Here is a 17,211-nt window from a genome sequence, read left to right on the forward strand (position 1 = left end):
CTATTTATGCTTCCTATGGCACAGGTATAGGAGGAATGGAATTGCCATAGACATTTTATTTTATATATGTATATAGAGAGAGAATATTACATATTTAATTTATATTGCACATTTATATAAATAATATATTTTAATATGCAATGTTTTTATATATATATATATATATCTCATGTATATGTGTATGTATATATCCCCTCTTAGTCACTTTCTTCTAATTATTATTTCTGTCTCTGTCCATGGCTTTCCTCAGTTATTGGGTTGTCTGCTCACCTTGGAAGGGCATGTTGCTAAGAATGATGAGAGTCTGTGCTCATGGGTGACACTTGTTGACTTTTTTTTTAAAGATTTTATTTAGGGGCGCCTGAGTGGTTCAGTGGGTTAAGTCTCTGCCTTTGGTGCCTTTGTCTCAGGTCATGGCCTCAGGGTCCTGGGATTGAGCCCCACATCAGGGCTCTCTGCTCAGCAGGGAACCTGCTTCCCCCTTTCTCTCTGCCTGCCTCTCTGCCCACTTGTGATCTCTGTCAGATAAATAAAATAAAATCTTTTAAAATAAAATCTTTTATTTATTTGACAGAGACCCTGAGGCCATGACCTGAGACAAAGGCACCAAAGGCAGAGGCTTTACCCACTGAACCATCCAGGTGCCCCACTTGTTGGCCTTTTTGTCTCCTCGAAGAGCGCGATGTGGCTGGGCCCTTTTATTAGGGAAATTCCATGTCGATGTCTTTAGGTCTTTCCTCTCTGGGCTGGCTGGGCCAATTTCCAGAGAAGAAAACTTCTCTGCCCACTTCCAGGATGTGGCCCTAGTTGCCAGAATTTGGGGGATAAATGGAGGAAGAGGGTTGGGGTGTAAAGTCGGTGTGTAAACATATTTTTGCTGGTGTTCCTGTTCGCCATATGGTACTTGCTTCCTTCTGCTGTGCCTGGTGTTTCTACTTTGTTCTCTTTGGGGGTGGGGGGGGTCCTCTTATCTTTGGATGGCACCAAGGAGGAGAATCTTGGTGTCTATTTTCTTTGCCACCAGACTCTCAACCTCATCCTGTTTTTGGCATTGCCCTTAACCCTGCTCCCCATAACACCTGGAACTTCTGGGGGTTCTGCTGAACAAAGCGGGTTGCTTCTTGGATTTTCCCACTGTTGACTTTCAATTCTCAGGTCTAACTCAGTTACCCCACAGCCTGCTATTGCCCAGCATCCAAAACGTGGCGCCTTTCATTTCCTCTCCTGCTGTCTTTATTTTTGTGGTTTATGCCTTTTAAGAAGCATTTTTTGTTGTTTTTCAGGGGAAGTTAAGGAGGACTAGGAGATAATTTGTGTGCTCAGTTCCTTTTTTAAATTTAATTTTCAACTTTTTTTTTTTTTTTTAAATCAGCTCTACACCCAACATGGGGCTTGAACTTGTGACCCTGAGTTTAGGAGTCAGGTGCTCTATCGATTGAGCCAGCCAGGCACCCTAGTGCCTTATTTTAAGTTAGAACACCCCAATTTACTTCTTACCAAATATTTCTTAAAACTGTCCCAGCTGGGAGTTGGCAATGGCCATAGTGTGACATCCCACCCCACAGAACATTTGTTCTCAGTCCTGACTGGCCCTTCAGAATCACCTGTGGAGCTTATGGAAACACACAGACCACCCCCACCCCCAACCCCCTGGGCTTCACTCCAGAGGTTCTGATCTTCGGCCTGGAATGGGGCCCAGGAATCTGTATTTCAACCTGTTCTACAAATGCTGTCAGAAGCCCATTGCAGTAGGGAAACTCCCTGGCTGAAGGTCCAGCAGATCTTAGTTTCCACCTTCGCTGGCACACCGTGCAAATAATTAGGGGACTAAATACTGGAAAGTGATTTCATATACACAACTTAATTCTGTATCCCCGGGAATCTTCTGTCATTACTTGTAATTCGACTCTTTGAGACTGTTCCTCCCATGCCTGTTTACTATGCCAATACTGAAGGCAGCTACAAAATGTTTTCCCTTCTCCCTTTGGCTTCCTCTTTTCTTGGGCAAACTCACCTACTCCTTCACCATCCCGTGCAGCCACATCTGGCTACCAGCTCCAGTTTGTCAATATCCTTCCAGGAAACATGGTGGTGTTCCAAAGGGAACCCAGTACTGAGTGTGTGAATGCAGAGGGAAGGGTAGTTTTCATGTCCCCAGAGTCAGACTTTACATATATTATGTGGCCACTGATGACACTGCTTTATTTCATTTTTTGCTTTTAAAGCCCATTCTTACTGATGGTTTGATGGGGTCTTAGAACCAGATGCCTTCTCCCAGTGAGAACTTCCATCAAGATAGATTCCTTCTGTTGGGTCTCCCCTGGCCACACTCAATCTTGGACCCTAATGATGTGTTGAATTAATAAACAGATGGAGGAGTGAATGAATAAATAGACTTCCACAGGAAGTTGAGAGAGTTTTCCTGATGCCATAGAATTTTGGTGAATCCCGGAAGGTGAGGATAGTAGGCAAAAAGTTACCCTCAACTTCCCAAAGAGAGGTTCTAGAATGAACGATTTAAGATGTATTTACCTACATCACCAAGAGAGGCACTAGACACACCTATGCCAGACTTACTAGGAAATATTAGAAGTTTAGTGGCCACCAACCCCTTCTTACCTCTAGTCTTTATGAGAAAACTCTATCTAAAATGATTATGAGGGAGTCCCTGGGAAAGGAGAGCTCAGTCTAGTGTGAGCTGCTGTGGTGTTTTTCTCCCTTCTCTCCATGGTTCAAACTCTCCCAGCTGGCCTCTTACTTCCTCACTGGTGACCTGCTGAGATGCAGAATTCTGCACCCATCTTGGTGCAGCCACAGGGAAGAAGGGAAGTGAGAGGGTGTGGGTGAACCCAGAAGTGGGGGATTTATGTGAAACCTATTGGAGTCCATGACTTAGCAGGTTATGCTAAAGGTGGAATGTTAGTTGGTGCTGATTGATGGCAGGGCTAGGAGCAAAGGCATCTGTAGGCAGAGAGCACTCTTCATTTCAAGGAGCAAGGATGGGTGAACGGGCACTATGGGAAGTCACCAAGTTTAAGCAGCCTTGATGGGAGGGTGCCCAAGAGATTAGGGGATTCCAGCGGGAAGAAATTTTAGGATGAAGTGGTTGGGCAAGAATCAGCAAGGAGTACCTTGCTCACGTCAGAGAACTAAACAGTGTGGAGGTTTGTGCAATGATACTTCTAAAGGATTCCCCAGTGTACCCCACCAGGAGCAAGGTTGAGGGCCTTCTACATCCAGAAGACCTTCACAGGCAAGGCACACCCACAAACAGCACAAGCTAGGTACATTAATCCTTCCCCATTTTCTCTAATCCCTCCTTCTGCTTTGTCCCATCGGAGGGAGGAAGTGGAGGAAAGCAAGGACAGCTGACAGCACTCTTCCTCATTACAGGGCCCGAGTCACGGTTTAGGAAGGAGCTACAAGGAGAGCTGATGCTTGGAATTGCACCTGACACTGGAGTTTTGACTTGGAATGGACTGGACTTGGCTTTTAAGAGCTAAACAGTGAGCAGTATCAAAATGAGACTGGTCTTGTTGTTGAAAGTAGTCAATTAGCCCAAGATGTTTTCTAGGGGTAGGGGCTGAGTAATTCTGAAGGAAAGTGGATAAATGAAGATATTTCCTGTTTAGACCTCAACAAGTTCATCATATTTAGTATTGAATGAGTGGATTCAGGATTGGTGATAATGGATTCTTATCATTGTGCACTCCAAATCCCAGAGAGCTGCTAGTTTCTTGGACTCCTGAGGTTCCTGTGGTCAGATCTCCATTCATTCAACTTTTAATTGGCTTCATGTTTTGTGCTTAGGTTTGAGATAGGCCCTATGGGTCCTGGATAAGTGATTGAGCCAGACCCCTGACATTCAGGAGCTCCTTAGAAGAGGAAGCTCTTAGAGAAGGCGGGGATTCCATTGAGTCCTAAAAGATAGCTCAGGCCTGGGTTCATTCATTCATTCATTCAAGGAATATGTGGGGGAGCATCTGCTTAATTTCAGGGTCATCTGCCCAGCATCTTTCTTAGAGTGGCATGACATGTCTATTTCTCTCTCTGAGAAATTCGGAAAAGCAAAGAGGTAGTGTGGGTTAAATGTTTTGGAATCCATATTTTCTGACTTTCCCAGTTAACACTCCAGTGTTTCCAGGTGCTTTCTAGCACTCTGTTGACTTCAGACCAGAACCAAAGCTGGAAAACAGGGCAGATTCGATTTGCTGTAGGGTCTCAGGGAAAGAAGGAAGGGTCTGTGGCGGTTATGGTGTTTCTGACCCTCCACCTGAACCTTGGGAATAAGGCTGCCAGAGAGAGTTGTCGTATTTCAACACCCTATTCCAAAATATTATTCATGTCTTATCTGAAATTCAAATTCACCTCGACATACTACATTTTAATTTGTGAACCTGGCAGCCCAACTTGGGAAGGGCTCTTTCTGCCCTGAGAAAGATCACGAGACTCATTTCTCACTTTTCAAGAGCCTCTTTCCCTACAAACCTTCTCCTCAGGCCAGCAGGCTGGGCCCAGCTGGACGCTGCTGTGGGCTCTCCACCACTGGTCCTCATGGAGGGAAGGGAGCAGGATGGCCCAATGGGAACGCCTTAGACTTCAGACCAGACCTGGGTTCTAGGTCATGGTCTGCCCCCAACAGTTTCTGTGACTTTGCAAAGGGTAGTTTGCCTTTCGGGACCTGATTTCCCTATTCTTTTTTTTTTTTTTTTTAGATTTTATTTATTTATTTGACGGATAGAGATCACAAGTAGGCAGAGAGGCAGGCAGAGAGAGGCGGTGGGGAAGCAGGCTCCCTGCCAAGCAGAGAGCCAGATGCCGGGCTTGATCCCAGGACCCTGATATCATGACCTGAGCTGAAGGCATAGGCTTAAACCACTGAGCTGCCCAGGTGCCCCGCTGATTTCCTTCTTTAGAAAGTGAGAGGGCTGAGGGTTCTATGGACCACTCAGGCACCACCTACAAGCTTCCAGGGACAAGCAGGACAGGAGCCTGGGGTCATTTGTCCCTTCTGCTCCCAGCCAGGGCTGTGTGTGTGTGTCTGTGTTGAGGGATGCATGAGAGAGCCCAAACTGCCCTAGATAGTGCAGGAAATGGCTTGTTAGGTGCGAACAGCCACGCTTTTTGATTTTATAGTGTGGCAACAACTCCTGTGTTGACAGATAGCAGGTAGCTGAGGAGCGGTTGGAGGTCCTGTCCTGTTTCTGTCTCAGAATGACCTTGCCTCCATCCCTCCTCACTCCCTGGAGAGCACAAACATTCCTTTTCCTGTTCCTGGAATAAAAGGGAACAAAGACACAACAGCAGACTGTTGAGTTGAGCTTGAAAAGGTGCAGCCACAGGAGCCCAGGTCCCCCTGGAACTACAGAGGGCTTGGATCGCCCCATCTGGGAGGCTGCCTCTGCCAGCCCTGGCTACTCATTCATTCAGTCCTGCTCTGAAATATAAGGTAGAGATGAGGGGCAGATGTACACAGAATCTATGGGGAAGCCAGAGAAACAGCAGCAGTAAGAGGAGAGAAAAGTGTCTCCCTCCAAAATGCTGCTTTTATCCCTCAGCCTTGGATCATGGACATTTAGTGACATAGAGAACTAGTGGAGTGGTGTTGGACAAAGCTTCTGCTAGGACTGGAAATCCAACCAGTGCATGCTCAGAACAGCCTGGGCGACAGAGCGATGGCAGCAGGAGGGTGGAACAGGCTGTTGCCCTGGAGGAGAACAGTATTGGCTCTTGGTTTTAGGAGAGGAGCTGGTGTGTGTCTTGGACATTGTTGTTTTGTTGTTGTCCCACCTGGATCCCCTGAGGTCCCTCTGCCCAGCTCTCTGTGTGCATTCCCAGCTGCCATGGCCTTGGCTGTGGATGCTGGCACCTGCGCCTTTGGGAAGATCAGCTTGGGCAGTGACAAGAGCTAGAGGGGCCCGAGAGTTCCACGACCTTCCCCACCCCCAGATCCTCCCTTCCTAGCCAGGGACGACTGTGGAAGTATAGAGCTCAGCTCCCCAAGGTAGACAAAGTCTGAGGTAATGTATGCTCCAGACCTCCCCATGGGAGCAGGCTGAGCCTGGGGCCCCACCGGAAATGCTCTCCTCCTTGGCTTCCTCCCCTTCCATATCCTGCTTCCCCGCTCTCTTCCTGGGTTCTCCTTAATTCGTTAATTATCTGACTCATTAAGGAACTTATTTTGTGATTGACCACTCACACCTGAATTCCAGTCTCAGGGTCAGATTCTAATCTGATCACAATGTGGGGCGGGGGGGGGGGCGGGCAACCAGTGTTTGAACCCTGGGAGGATATTCTCATTAATGCTCCAGGTTCTCAGGAAGGAAGAGAACTAGGGGAGCATTAACTTTAACCAGCAATGGGCCAGAAGCAGAATTCTCACTTAGAAAAGCTCCTGGGAGGGCAGGGGCTGGTGGTAGGAGCAGGGACTACTGGAGTTGGGCATCAGAATCTCTCATGTTTGTGTCTCCACTTTTGGTCCTTGAAATGATTTATAGAGGGGACTTAATTTACTTGTTCAGAGCATGTGTTTTAGAGATGGACAGAGCCAGGCTCCTGTCCCCCTTCTGACACTCACTAGCAGCATGACCTGGGGCAAGTTGTTCAATCTCTCTGGGCCTTAGTTTTCTCATCTATAAAATGGGACTAATACTGGTTTATACCTAACAGAGTAGTTGAAGAGTTAAGTGAACTAGTGTGTATGGGTGAATGCCAGCCAATGGTGAACGCGTTGGTTCTCCTTCCTGAATCTCAATGTTAACATAAAATAGAAGCCCACACCCTCTGTTTTGCTAGGATGTCGTTCGAGGTGGGACATGCCAACCGCTAAATAATGCAGCTCGCCCGTGATTTTTGCAAGTGTCGTTATGGCAACCATATTTTTTAAAGTCACTAAAAGTTGGCAAAGAACGTGGAACTGGGACTAGGTGACAACACAAAGTGATGGGATGACATAAATAAACCTAGAAAGAAGGAGCTGGGAACACGAGATGCAGGTAGGAAAATGGGCATTAAGTCAGAGCAGACAGCAGTGTCTGAGTGGGGGCTGGGAAGCTGAGCCTGGACAGAACAAAGGGTAGGAACTTGGAAGGGACACCGCTACCTGGTCTGCAGCCCTCCTGATCAGGGCTGCCTGAGTCATTCTGCAGCCTGTTGGGCACCCCCTGGCAGGAGAGAAGGGATCATCTCCCTTGAGTGTCCCAAGCGATTGGACCAAGGGTCCTGGCTTGAGCTTTGCGCTTCTGTGGTCTTCCTCCCTTTTGCCTCTGCCTGCCTTTCTACTGGGAGCTCCCTAGTGGGAGCCACACCCTCCCTGTCCTCTCTCTGGAAGTTCATAGTCACTCCTGTGACCAGAGACCCTCCACCCCCAGGAGTGGGAGGAAGTCCGAGTCGTAGCTGAGTAGTTGGAGCAGCAATGGGGGAGCCATAATGCCTTGGCAGTGGGCAAGTGGACACCTCCTGAAGGACTTAAGAGAGACTCCCCTCTCTAGGGGCCAGGAGAGCCCACGTGATGGAGCGGAAGCTCTCAGGGTTGAAGGAGACAAGAAGGACCTACCATGAAAGAGGTAGGATGCTTGAGCTGTTGGCCCAGCCCAGACTCATTTTCTACCCTTCTCTGCTCTGCTCTGTGCTTGGAGACTGACCCTAGGGGTGGCATTTTGGGGGATTCGCATGCCAGCTGGATTCTTGTTGGGTTTGACCAATGGGAGGCATCTGAGACTGGAGGGCAGCAGGAGAGAGAGGTCAGAATACTCTCTCCCTGCCCCCTGCTTTGACACTAGTTCCATCCCTTCAGCAATGGCCCCTTCACAGCCTGTGACTCTCTCCAGGCTCCTGTGCTACCAGTTCCTTCCTTTCTCTCCAGTCCTCAGGGCAGTAAAGCTGCTCTTGGCTGCTGGGGTCTGGGAGCCCAATCACTGGTTGTTGGTTCCCTTAGCCTCACCCACACTTCTGTAAATAGTCCCTCCATTAAAGTCTCCTCATTTGAACCACCTGGCTGGTGCATGGAGAAAGAGTAGAGGTCCCAGTCTTTGTGGGATTGATTTTCTGAGGCAGCAGCGGTGCAGCTTAGAGGGGAGAAGGAGGTCGAATAAACTTGGGACCCATGGAGCAGGACCCAGGAATCAGGCACAGCAGTAGAACTGGCTCACATGGTTCTACTTGATTTTTGGTTCATTTGGTTCATTACTGGTCTGTGCTGGTGCTGACACTGGGGAGGCGTTCTCTGGTCAGGAGAAGAGACAGGGGTCTTGGGCAGTGGCGACACACCTGGGGACACACTTCACTCTGGGAAGTCCTTCTGCATCTAACATGGCTTGGTCCCAGTGGGTTGGGGAGCCCAGACTCAGGCATGAGACCAGAAGCAGCCAACAGTCTGAGAGTCATTGAAAAGAGCAAGTTCCACCAGAGATACTGGAGTAGGTAATAGGGATGGAGGGAGGGAGGTTGAGGTTATTTTTCTGGTCTTAGAGGAGTCTGAGTAGGGATGAGACCAGGGGCAGGTAGGAAAGGGCACATGAAACAGAGGCCCACCCCGTCTGTTTTATGGAATAAATGTAGGGTGGCAGAATCATTGCTCATGATTACGTAGCTTTGGCTTACTCTTTAGTGATGGTAGGGGGAAGGAAAGGATTATTATAAAAACGGGCAAAGACATTGGAAATCTGTCTCTGGCACATGAAAGGAGATTGCAGAATGTTTAGGAAGTGGGTTCCTGGTGTGTTGCGCATGAGGGAGGAATTCTGTTGGTAATATGTGATATTGCCTGGGTTTGGGTAGAGTCATCCAGGGACCAGCCTCCCAGCCTCCAGGCTCGTGTCAGGGGAGCTTCTCTTCAGTCCCACATGAGGTATGGCAGTAGCCAGGCATCATGGCTCTGTCTCTGCTTCTGCTCGCTTTGCTGCTAGCGATCCAGTAAGGCCTGGACACCACACTCCCCCCCTGATCCAGTTGCCTCTGTCCAGACATCCATGCAGGGCTGAAGGGGGGCAGATGACATTTCTTTTTCCTATCCTGTCCCCTTATCCCTTTCAGCACCTCCACATTAAGTATGAAAGGAGGCTGGAGGTGTAAATTTTTAGTAAAAAAAAAAATAAAGTTGAGTGTGTAAAAGTCTCACTCTATGTTTCTATAACAGATTAAATTAGTTCTTGAGTCTTAACTTGCACATTTTGGAAAAAATTTGATTTTTTTGCCAATCCCATATATAAATGCATCTGTATCTGTCTCTGGGGCTTTATATTTTATTTCCTTGGCCTAGTTATTGACTATAGCTTCATAATAAATATTGGTCTCTGGTAGAATCCCTTCCTTGAAAAGGTGACTTGGCTTGAATTTCGGAATAAGCTTGTCAAGTTCACTACTGATTTTTGTTTCTGGATCTTAGAGCCAACTACCTTGTTTTACTCTTCTATTAGTTCTATTAATTTTTACTAGATTCTTTTGGTTGTTCTGTGTAGACAATTATATTATCTGCAAACAAGGACAATGGCCTTTTATAATTCTTATATATTTTTTCTTATCTTATTATGTTGACTTTTACTACAGGTTGAATGGAAGGGATGAAAACATTTTTTTTTATCTTGTTCTTGCTTTATTTTTTTTAAAGATTTTATTTATTCATTTGACAGACAGAGATCACAAATAGGCAGAGAGGCAGGCAGAGAGAGAGGAGGAAGCAGGCTCCCCGCTGAGCAGAGAGCCCGATGCAGGGCTCGATCCCAGGAGTCCGGGATCATGACCTGAGCCGAAGGCAGAGGCTTTAATCCATTGAACCACCCAGGCACCCCTTGTTTGTGCTTTAAAAAGGAGCACCAACTTATTTTTCTTTCTTTTTTTTAAGGTTTTATTTCAAAAAATGTTTTTAGAGCATGTGTGCTCACACATGCACATGAATCGGTGGGGGGGGGGTGGCAGAAGGAGAGGAAGAGTGTGAATCTTAAGCGAGCTCCACACCAGCCCAGCACAGATCCTGATGTGGGGCTCCATCTCATGACCCTGAATCATGAGCTGAGCCAAAATCAAGAGTCCACACCACACTTAACCAACTAAGCCACCTAGGCGCCTCCTCTTCTGTTCTTATCATGGGACTCCCACTCACTTTTTTAGATGCTCCATGTTTACCCAAAGGATTTGCCTCACCCAGGATCTATCCCCCTACCCTTGGCAGTACTTTTCTCTGGTGTTAAGGAACTCCATCTATGAAAATGCCCTGCGGGCTCCAGAAGGCAGTTCAAGGCTTTTGACCTTCCAGATCCCACAGAGGATGAACTCTTCCAGAAGTCCCCATCTGCATATTTTATAGGCATACCTCTTCACCCTCCACATTTTTCAGTGAGCTGCTATTAAATCAGGTGGGAAGACATGTGGCTCTGTGTTCTTTCTCTCTGTTTTCCCCTCCCTCCTTCTCCTCTTTCTTTCTCCAAGGAGAGCGAACTTTTTTTCTTAAAGATTTCTATTTATTTGAGAGAGAATGAGAGAGGAGAGCATGCATGAGTGGAGGGAGGGGCAGAGGGAGAGGGAAAAGCAGATTCCCCACTGAGCAGGGAGTCTAATGTGGGGCTCAGGCCCAAGACCCAGAGATCACCACCTGAGCAGAAGTCAGCCGCTTAATAACTAAGTCACCCAGGCACCCCGAGAGAACTTATTTTTTAAATTACTCCTGGATGAGGTGAGGGGCCTTGTGCTCCCAACAGCTATTCACAAGGGAGCCCTGATAACATACCACATCTCACTTTGCTCACTGATCTCACTCCTACATCAAGGACTTCCAGGTGGGGTAGGGGGGAGGAATTTAACCACATGTCAAGAGTGTCTCACAGAACCTGGCAACCAAGATGGTAGCCTCTTCCACCATTGGTTCTCAATCTTTCTGGGTCATATGCAGGACTCATCTGAGAGGTGTTTGAGGAAGAATGAGCTTGGGGAAGCATTCCATTGGTGCCTCCCTACTTCTTGATTCTAGGCTTCCCCATAACTTAGATGCTTCTATTGTAACCCTACTTCCACCACTTAGATTGAGCCTGTAAAGGAGAAAGCAAGGACAAATAACTTTGATGTTCAATTAATATTTTTTCTTTCTTTCCTTATCTCATAGGGACTGGAAAGAGTGGTCTTTGTTTTTTTTTCTTCCTCTATAGAAAGGACTTCCCCAACATCATAGTCTCCTTCCTGAAGGTCATTAAACTTCCTGGCTCAGGCTTAACAGTGGAAGGGCATCCTCACATTATGGGAAAAAATCCTGTGATTTGAGCTGCCCTGGTATGGCTGGGAGTCCAAGATGACTAGAGACTTGAGATCACAGAAAATAAAAATACTCTGGTTTGATAACCCCAAAATATTATATCCATTGTACATGACACAATGTTCTGGATTCATCTAGAAAAACTCTGTTCCTACAATTAAACATTCTAAAAATAATAGATAATATCTATTGACCGCTTATGATGTACTAGGTATTTTTATAAGATATATATTTAGTCCACATATAATCCTATGATGGAGGTACTATTATTACTCCCATTTAATACACAAGGAACTAAGGCTTGGATAAGGGGTAAGGTATTTTCCAAATGCACATGTTTAGGCAGGAATTACTGTTTGATCCTGTCTGATTGTGCATCCCAGCCTCTTTCAGGCCCTCCCCATCCCCTGGCCTCTTTCTTCATCCTGCTCTTAAGCCTACTGCCCAAGTCTGTCTTCCCTTTGAAGACTCTGCATTCTTTGTGACAACCAAACAATTCATCATTCCACGTATAGCCCATCTCATTTTCCCTCTTCTGCATTGTTGTTCATCCTGGCCCCTTTGCCTGGGATGCCCTCTCCCCATCATTCACTATGGTCCAGGGCTCTGCCTAATGACCTCGGCACCCCAAAACTTCTCTGATCCCCATGACTAGAAGGAAACTGTCTTCTGCATTCCTTTCATTTTTCTGTTTACCTTGTCTCTATTTCAACACAGAATTAGCCACATATTATTTCTTTCCTTTTTTTTTTTTTAAGGATTTTATGTATTTATTTGGAGGGGAGAGAACAAGAGAGATAAAGAGAGAGAGCATGAGCAGGGGGAGGCACAGAAGGAGAGGGAGAAGCAGGTTCCTTGCTGAGCAGAGAACTTGATGTGGGGCTGATCCCAGGACCCTGGGATTAGGACCTGAGCTGAAGGCAGATGCTTACCGACTGAGCCACCCAGGCGTCCCCTAGCCATATGTTATTTCAAGTGTCACCTCAGGATTTTTGCATCTCCATCACTACTGTTCCTCACTAGCAGCCGGCACAGACACTGGATGAGTGGGTGGAAGACCCTTGTTTGCCCACAGCGGACCATCCCTAAAGCAGAGCTCAGCCAAAGGACAGTGTTGGATCCAGAGCTGGGATTAACATGATTAAACAAGATTAAACAAGATTCTGGGAATGACCTCTTTCATATCAGCCTGTGACTCAGCTGTGGAAATTCAGTATAAGAGTCAGTAAAAGGGGAAAAAAAAGGAAGAGTCGGTAAAATGATGCAAGGAGCTTGTGTCTACGTGGCCTTCTGTTCCAAAGGCTGACCTTGGACTAGGCAAACCTCCTGCCTATTGCCCTGTCCAGCGATTACTTATTCTTTTTTAAGTTCCAACGAATCCCTCGCCTGTCCCCAGTTTTCCATATGAAGAAAGTGCCAAACACATTTTTTTTTCCTCGTACCAGTTTCTCTCTCAGAGAAACTGTCCCATATTTGGAGCTCTTTGAACATCTATATAGGAGTAGTTGGTACAAGCTGGTCCATGAGGTCACGTGCGCCTGGTTAGCGTACCTCAGGAGGGAGGCCGACCTGGTGACCAGAAGGCATTTGATTCTTAGGAAGCATGAAGAATGACCACTGCTCAGGGCCAGCTGGTAGGGATTTGCGTGAAGATTGCATGTTGTCTTAGGTGGCCCTAGACTTGCTTTGTCTTTGAATATGAACCCCTTCTCCCACTATCTGGGTCAGGGTCACTTTTCCCTTGTGCTCTAGCATCATTTCCAAATAGCTCTGTGTATCTTCAAATCCATGTGTTCCGACCACCCTCTCTCATGGGGAAAAGAAACACAGGAGCACTAATGGGACCCTGGTGTAATTCTTTGGTTTCTCTGGAATCTCTGGAGTCTGAATTACAAAGTCACATGGATGGGATGCACTATTCACTTGTTAGAGGGAGGGAAGGTATCTTTTGAGCAATTTAAGATTCTCCCAGGTGGTCAGAAACCAGTTTCAATGACCCTTTAAGCATTCTTAGAGAAGATCATCTCTTTTGGGCTGTGGAATACAGTGACTGAGTGCAGTTCACTGGACCAGAGTTAGACCTTGGGGCAATGTTTCGGCTCCAATGAGTGTTCGCTGTCTGTCCTTAAGCAAGTCTTTCCTTCATTTGGAATTTAGATCTCCTCACCCAAGCAAGGAGTAAGTTGAATCATATGCCCTTAAAAGGCTATTGGGGTGTGTGCTTTGGGGTGTGCGCGCTTGTGTATGCACGCGCGAGCATTGAGAGTCAACTTATTTGGCTATTGGATGCTGAAAGAAAAACCTCTGATAGTTTCATCACAAAGCCATCTTTTCTTTTATTCCGGCCAAAGAAATGGAACCTAGTTTGCCAAATGAGGTTATATTTTCAATATATGATAGGACGTATAAATGTTGACATAGCCGAGCTCATTAAAAAGTATCTTAAACTTATCATCAATTAGTCTTGAGAAGAGTAAACACAAATGCAATTAAAAAAAATTATTTATTTATTTGACAGAGAGAGAGATCACAAGTAGGCAGAGAGGCAGGGGTGGGGGGAAGCAGTATCCCTGCTGAGCAGAGAGCCCGATTCAGGGCTCAATACCAGGACCTTGAGACCAGGATCCGAGCTGAAGACAGAGGCTTAACCCACTGAGCCACCCAGGTGCCCCAACACAAAAGCAATTAATTTGTTATTTATTACTTTAACACCAGTTAGACGAATGGAAAGTCTCCATGCAAATGGCAGTATTCATTACACAAACAACGATTTGGAAACGAAGGGGTAACACAGGCAGGGAGCAGTTTTTGCATGCGGGTAACCAAGGGGAGGCTGGATGCTGGCATGAACTGTCGCTGTTCTAAATATGCCTTCAACAAGTTTCTTCTCTGTTTCAGGATTGCACTGTTTAGTTTTATATCTAAACATACTATATCTAAATATACTAACATATATAAAAGATTAGTGGGGAAACAACTGAACACTGTGAATAAGATTCCATATGTTAATTATTTAATTGGATAACAACATAACACTGATTCACTGGAAAATCACAATACACACTGATACTTACAAAAGCTGTTTCAGTTAAATTTAAATTAAAGGGGGATGGTATGTATTAGGATAAAAAGGGGGGGGAAGGTCTGAATTCTTTTGTCAGACACAGTTGGTGCCCGGTTCTACTTTTAATGAATCTTTTCATTAGGAGAAGATCCTGGATGGGGGTAATAAATAAAAGCACAGCGATAGTTGTAAAAAAGCAGATAACCCCAAATACTTACCTGCTTGGCTGTAAAATGCATTAAGTAATTTTTTAAACACAGAATTTACAAACCATTTGACTTAAGCTAATATTAAAGTGAGTTTGCATTTTTGGAGGTACAGTGATTGGGCTGAAGGTAAGTGCGCTGGGTGGTGATGGAAGAAAACGTTCCTTGAAGCTTCACTCTTGGGTAGACAAACCAGCGATTAATTAAAAAAACAAACAACCCAATAACCCTTTCTCTAGAGAAAAGTAGGAGTTATCCCAGTGTGGATGGATCAGTCCCAAACCAGGTACCATTTGTAGTCTCTGCTTCAAAAGGACCAAGGAAGAACTGAAGACATATATACACAATCATCATACATGTATAATAATATAAATTTTATGCAGCCTTGGGCCGTGCTGCTTGACAACATGCAGAGAAGATTGTCAACACTTCTGAGGAGGCTAAGGGGGCGGTTGTCATTGAAATTCTGAGGTTAAATTTTCCTCATTTTAACCCAGGACGGGGGTTCCTTTTTTTTTGGCCCCAGAAGACAGGCTGCACCGTGAAGAGTTCAGGGGTCTCTGGTCCAAAAAACAGGAATGCAAAAGTGAGAGTGTTTCTTCACAGTAAGTTATAGTGGATGGGGTTTCCCTAATCCAAACTGTCCAATATCATTTATTCATTTTTATCACTGGTAGAGTTAAAAAGCACTTTCACCAACTGTGGCCTCCGTGGCTTCTCCCAAGAGTCCTGTAAGGTAGACAGTACAGGTGTTCTCATCATCCTTGTTTCACTGACCCAAAACCTAGAAGCAGAGAGAGTAAGCAGCCAGGTCACATGAGGCTTGAATCCATGCCTTTCCTTTCCAAGTGCAGCTCATTTCCTTTGTTCTCAAAAGAGATTTGTCCTAGAAAGTGATCCAGACTTAGTCACATGGATTATATCCATCGCCAGGGAGAAGCTCTACCTCTTTCTCTGTCCCCTTCCTCCCTAATCTTACAACCCCCCGAAATCCTTTATGCTAAGGTGTCAGGGACTGGGTGTGTTCCTCATTTCAGGACTGCCTGTGTTCACCCAAAAGAATGATGAGCTTGCAAGCATCCGTGGAAAAGAGATTTTTCTGGTCCTTTCCTTTGAAATTGCACCATTGTAGATAACCAATGGCCTGGTTATGAGAAAATTTTCCTCGCAGCCAGAATCTTAGAGAATATCTTTAGGGAGGTAGTAGGAGCTGAGTGGGAAAGTTCAATGGGATGGCATGAACCCTCTTATCATGAGGCTATAAACCGCACACTCTGACGAACTTTCCCTTGCCTTTCCCGTCATGTCTAAGTGGCTTATTCTATAGGCTTTGACGTTGCTGTCCTGATGAGCTACAGAATGCGGGTAGCGCGATGGAGAGTGAGTGCAGCTAACCATGTGAGTTCCCTGACTGGTGATTCCGATAGCTTCTGCCATTTTGTCTTGTTATTTAATTTTTGCCCACAGTAGGTAACTGGTAAATGTCAGCTCCCGGTGGCCTTGTCTGATCTCCTTGGTGCGGCCAGCACACAGTGGGTGTTAGTTCACCTCAGCTGCGGTTACCCGCCTCGAGTCCCACCGTCCGTCAGGACTGAGCGGCCTCTAGCCCCTTGAGGGCCGTGAAGTGTGGTACACAGTCGTCGTGAACTTGGCTCCCAGGGGATGACGCACGGAGTTCCGGCTGTCGGGCCTTCCGCTCGCGGGCTACTTCAGCCTGATACAGTCCACCTCTTCGGTGGCGGGCATGCCGCTGGTTTTGAGGTCCAGGTCGGCGCTGGACTTGCTCCCGTGGTGCGAGGGCCGCCAGTGCAGCAGCATCATCTTCTTGAAGTACTTCATGGTGTTGTTCTTGACTGTCACGAAGCACACGGTGTTGATCATGCTGTTGCTCATGGCGATGCACTCGACCACATAGAAGGCCGTGAGGTAGTGCTTCTCCTTGACGAACACCGCGGGGAAGAAGTCGCGCACGATGGTGAAGCCGTAGAAGGGCGCCCAGCACAGCACGTACGCCGTGAGCACGCACACGAGCACCAGCACCGTCTTCCGGCGGCAGCGCAGCCGCTTCCGGATCTGCTCCGTCTGGAAGCCCGGCACCGCCTTGAACCACAGCTCGCGGGAGACCCGGGCATAGCACAGGGCCATGGTCACCACCGGGCCCACGAACTCCACGCCGAAGATGAACAGGAAGTACGACTTGTAGTAGAGCTGCTGGTCCACCGGCCAGATCTGGCCGCAGAAGATCTTCTCCTGGCTTTTGACGATGAACAGGACCGTCTCCGTGGTGAAGTAGGCCGATGGGATGGCGATGAGGATGGACACCACCCAGACCAAAGCGATCAGGAAGGAGGCCGTTTGATAGTTCATCCGTGGCTTCAAGGGGTGCACGATGGCGAGATATCTGGGGGGAAGCGGGGAGAGCAGGGGCGGAAAGCCATCAGTAATAAGGAGGCATGCAGGGAAACATCCGGCTGGAGGTTAGCCCAAACACGCCGCCAAAGCAGACAGAATGGCACAACGAGTCCCCGTGTAATTATCCAGCTTCGACAGGGTTTGTCTTATTTTAGCAACATCCTTTGGCATTTGGAGTAGTGCCGGACTTTAGTGGAAACAGCACAGGCTTTGGTCAGACAGGTGGAACAGATCCCAGCTCCCAGCACCGCCCCCCCCCCCCCCCCCCCCCCCCCCCCCCCCCCCCC

At 47.0% G+C, this 17,211-nt stretch overlaps 1 protein-coding gene across 2 annotated transcripts in view; it reads right to left on the bottom strand.

Moving 5' to 3' along the window:
* Positions 1-14,891: 14,891 nt before the first annotated feature.
* LOC111141625 (prokineticin receptor 2) overlaps positions 14,892-17,211 on the bottom strand; it is an 11,021-nt gene continuing 8,701 nt past the window's right edge. For both annotated transcript variants that reach the window (XM_022494338.1, XM_022494337.1), the window contains exon 3: positions 14,892-16,913. In XM_022494338.1, coding sequence (XP_022350046.1) covers positions 16,217-16,913 — 697 coding nt within the window. In that variant the 3' untranslated portion in view covers positions 14,892-16,216. The remainder of the gene's footprint in view (positions 16,914-17,211) is intronic.

Source organism: Enhydra lutris, unplaced genomic scaffold, assembly GCF_002288905.1.
Source record: "Enhydra lutris kenyoni isolate GAN:26980312 unplaced genomic scaffold, ASM228890v2 scaffoldscaffold6, whole genome shotgun sequence".
NCBI classification, from domain to species: domain Eukaryota; kingdom Metazoa; phylum Chordata; class Mammalia; order Carnivora; family Mustelidae; genus Enhydra; species Enhydra lutris.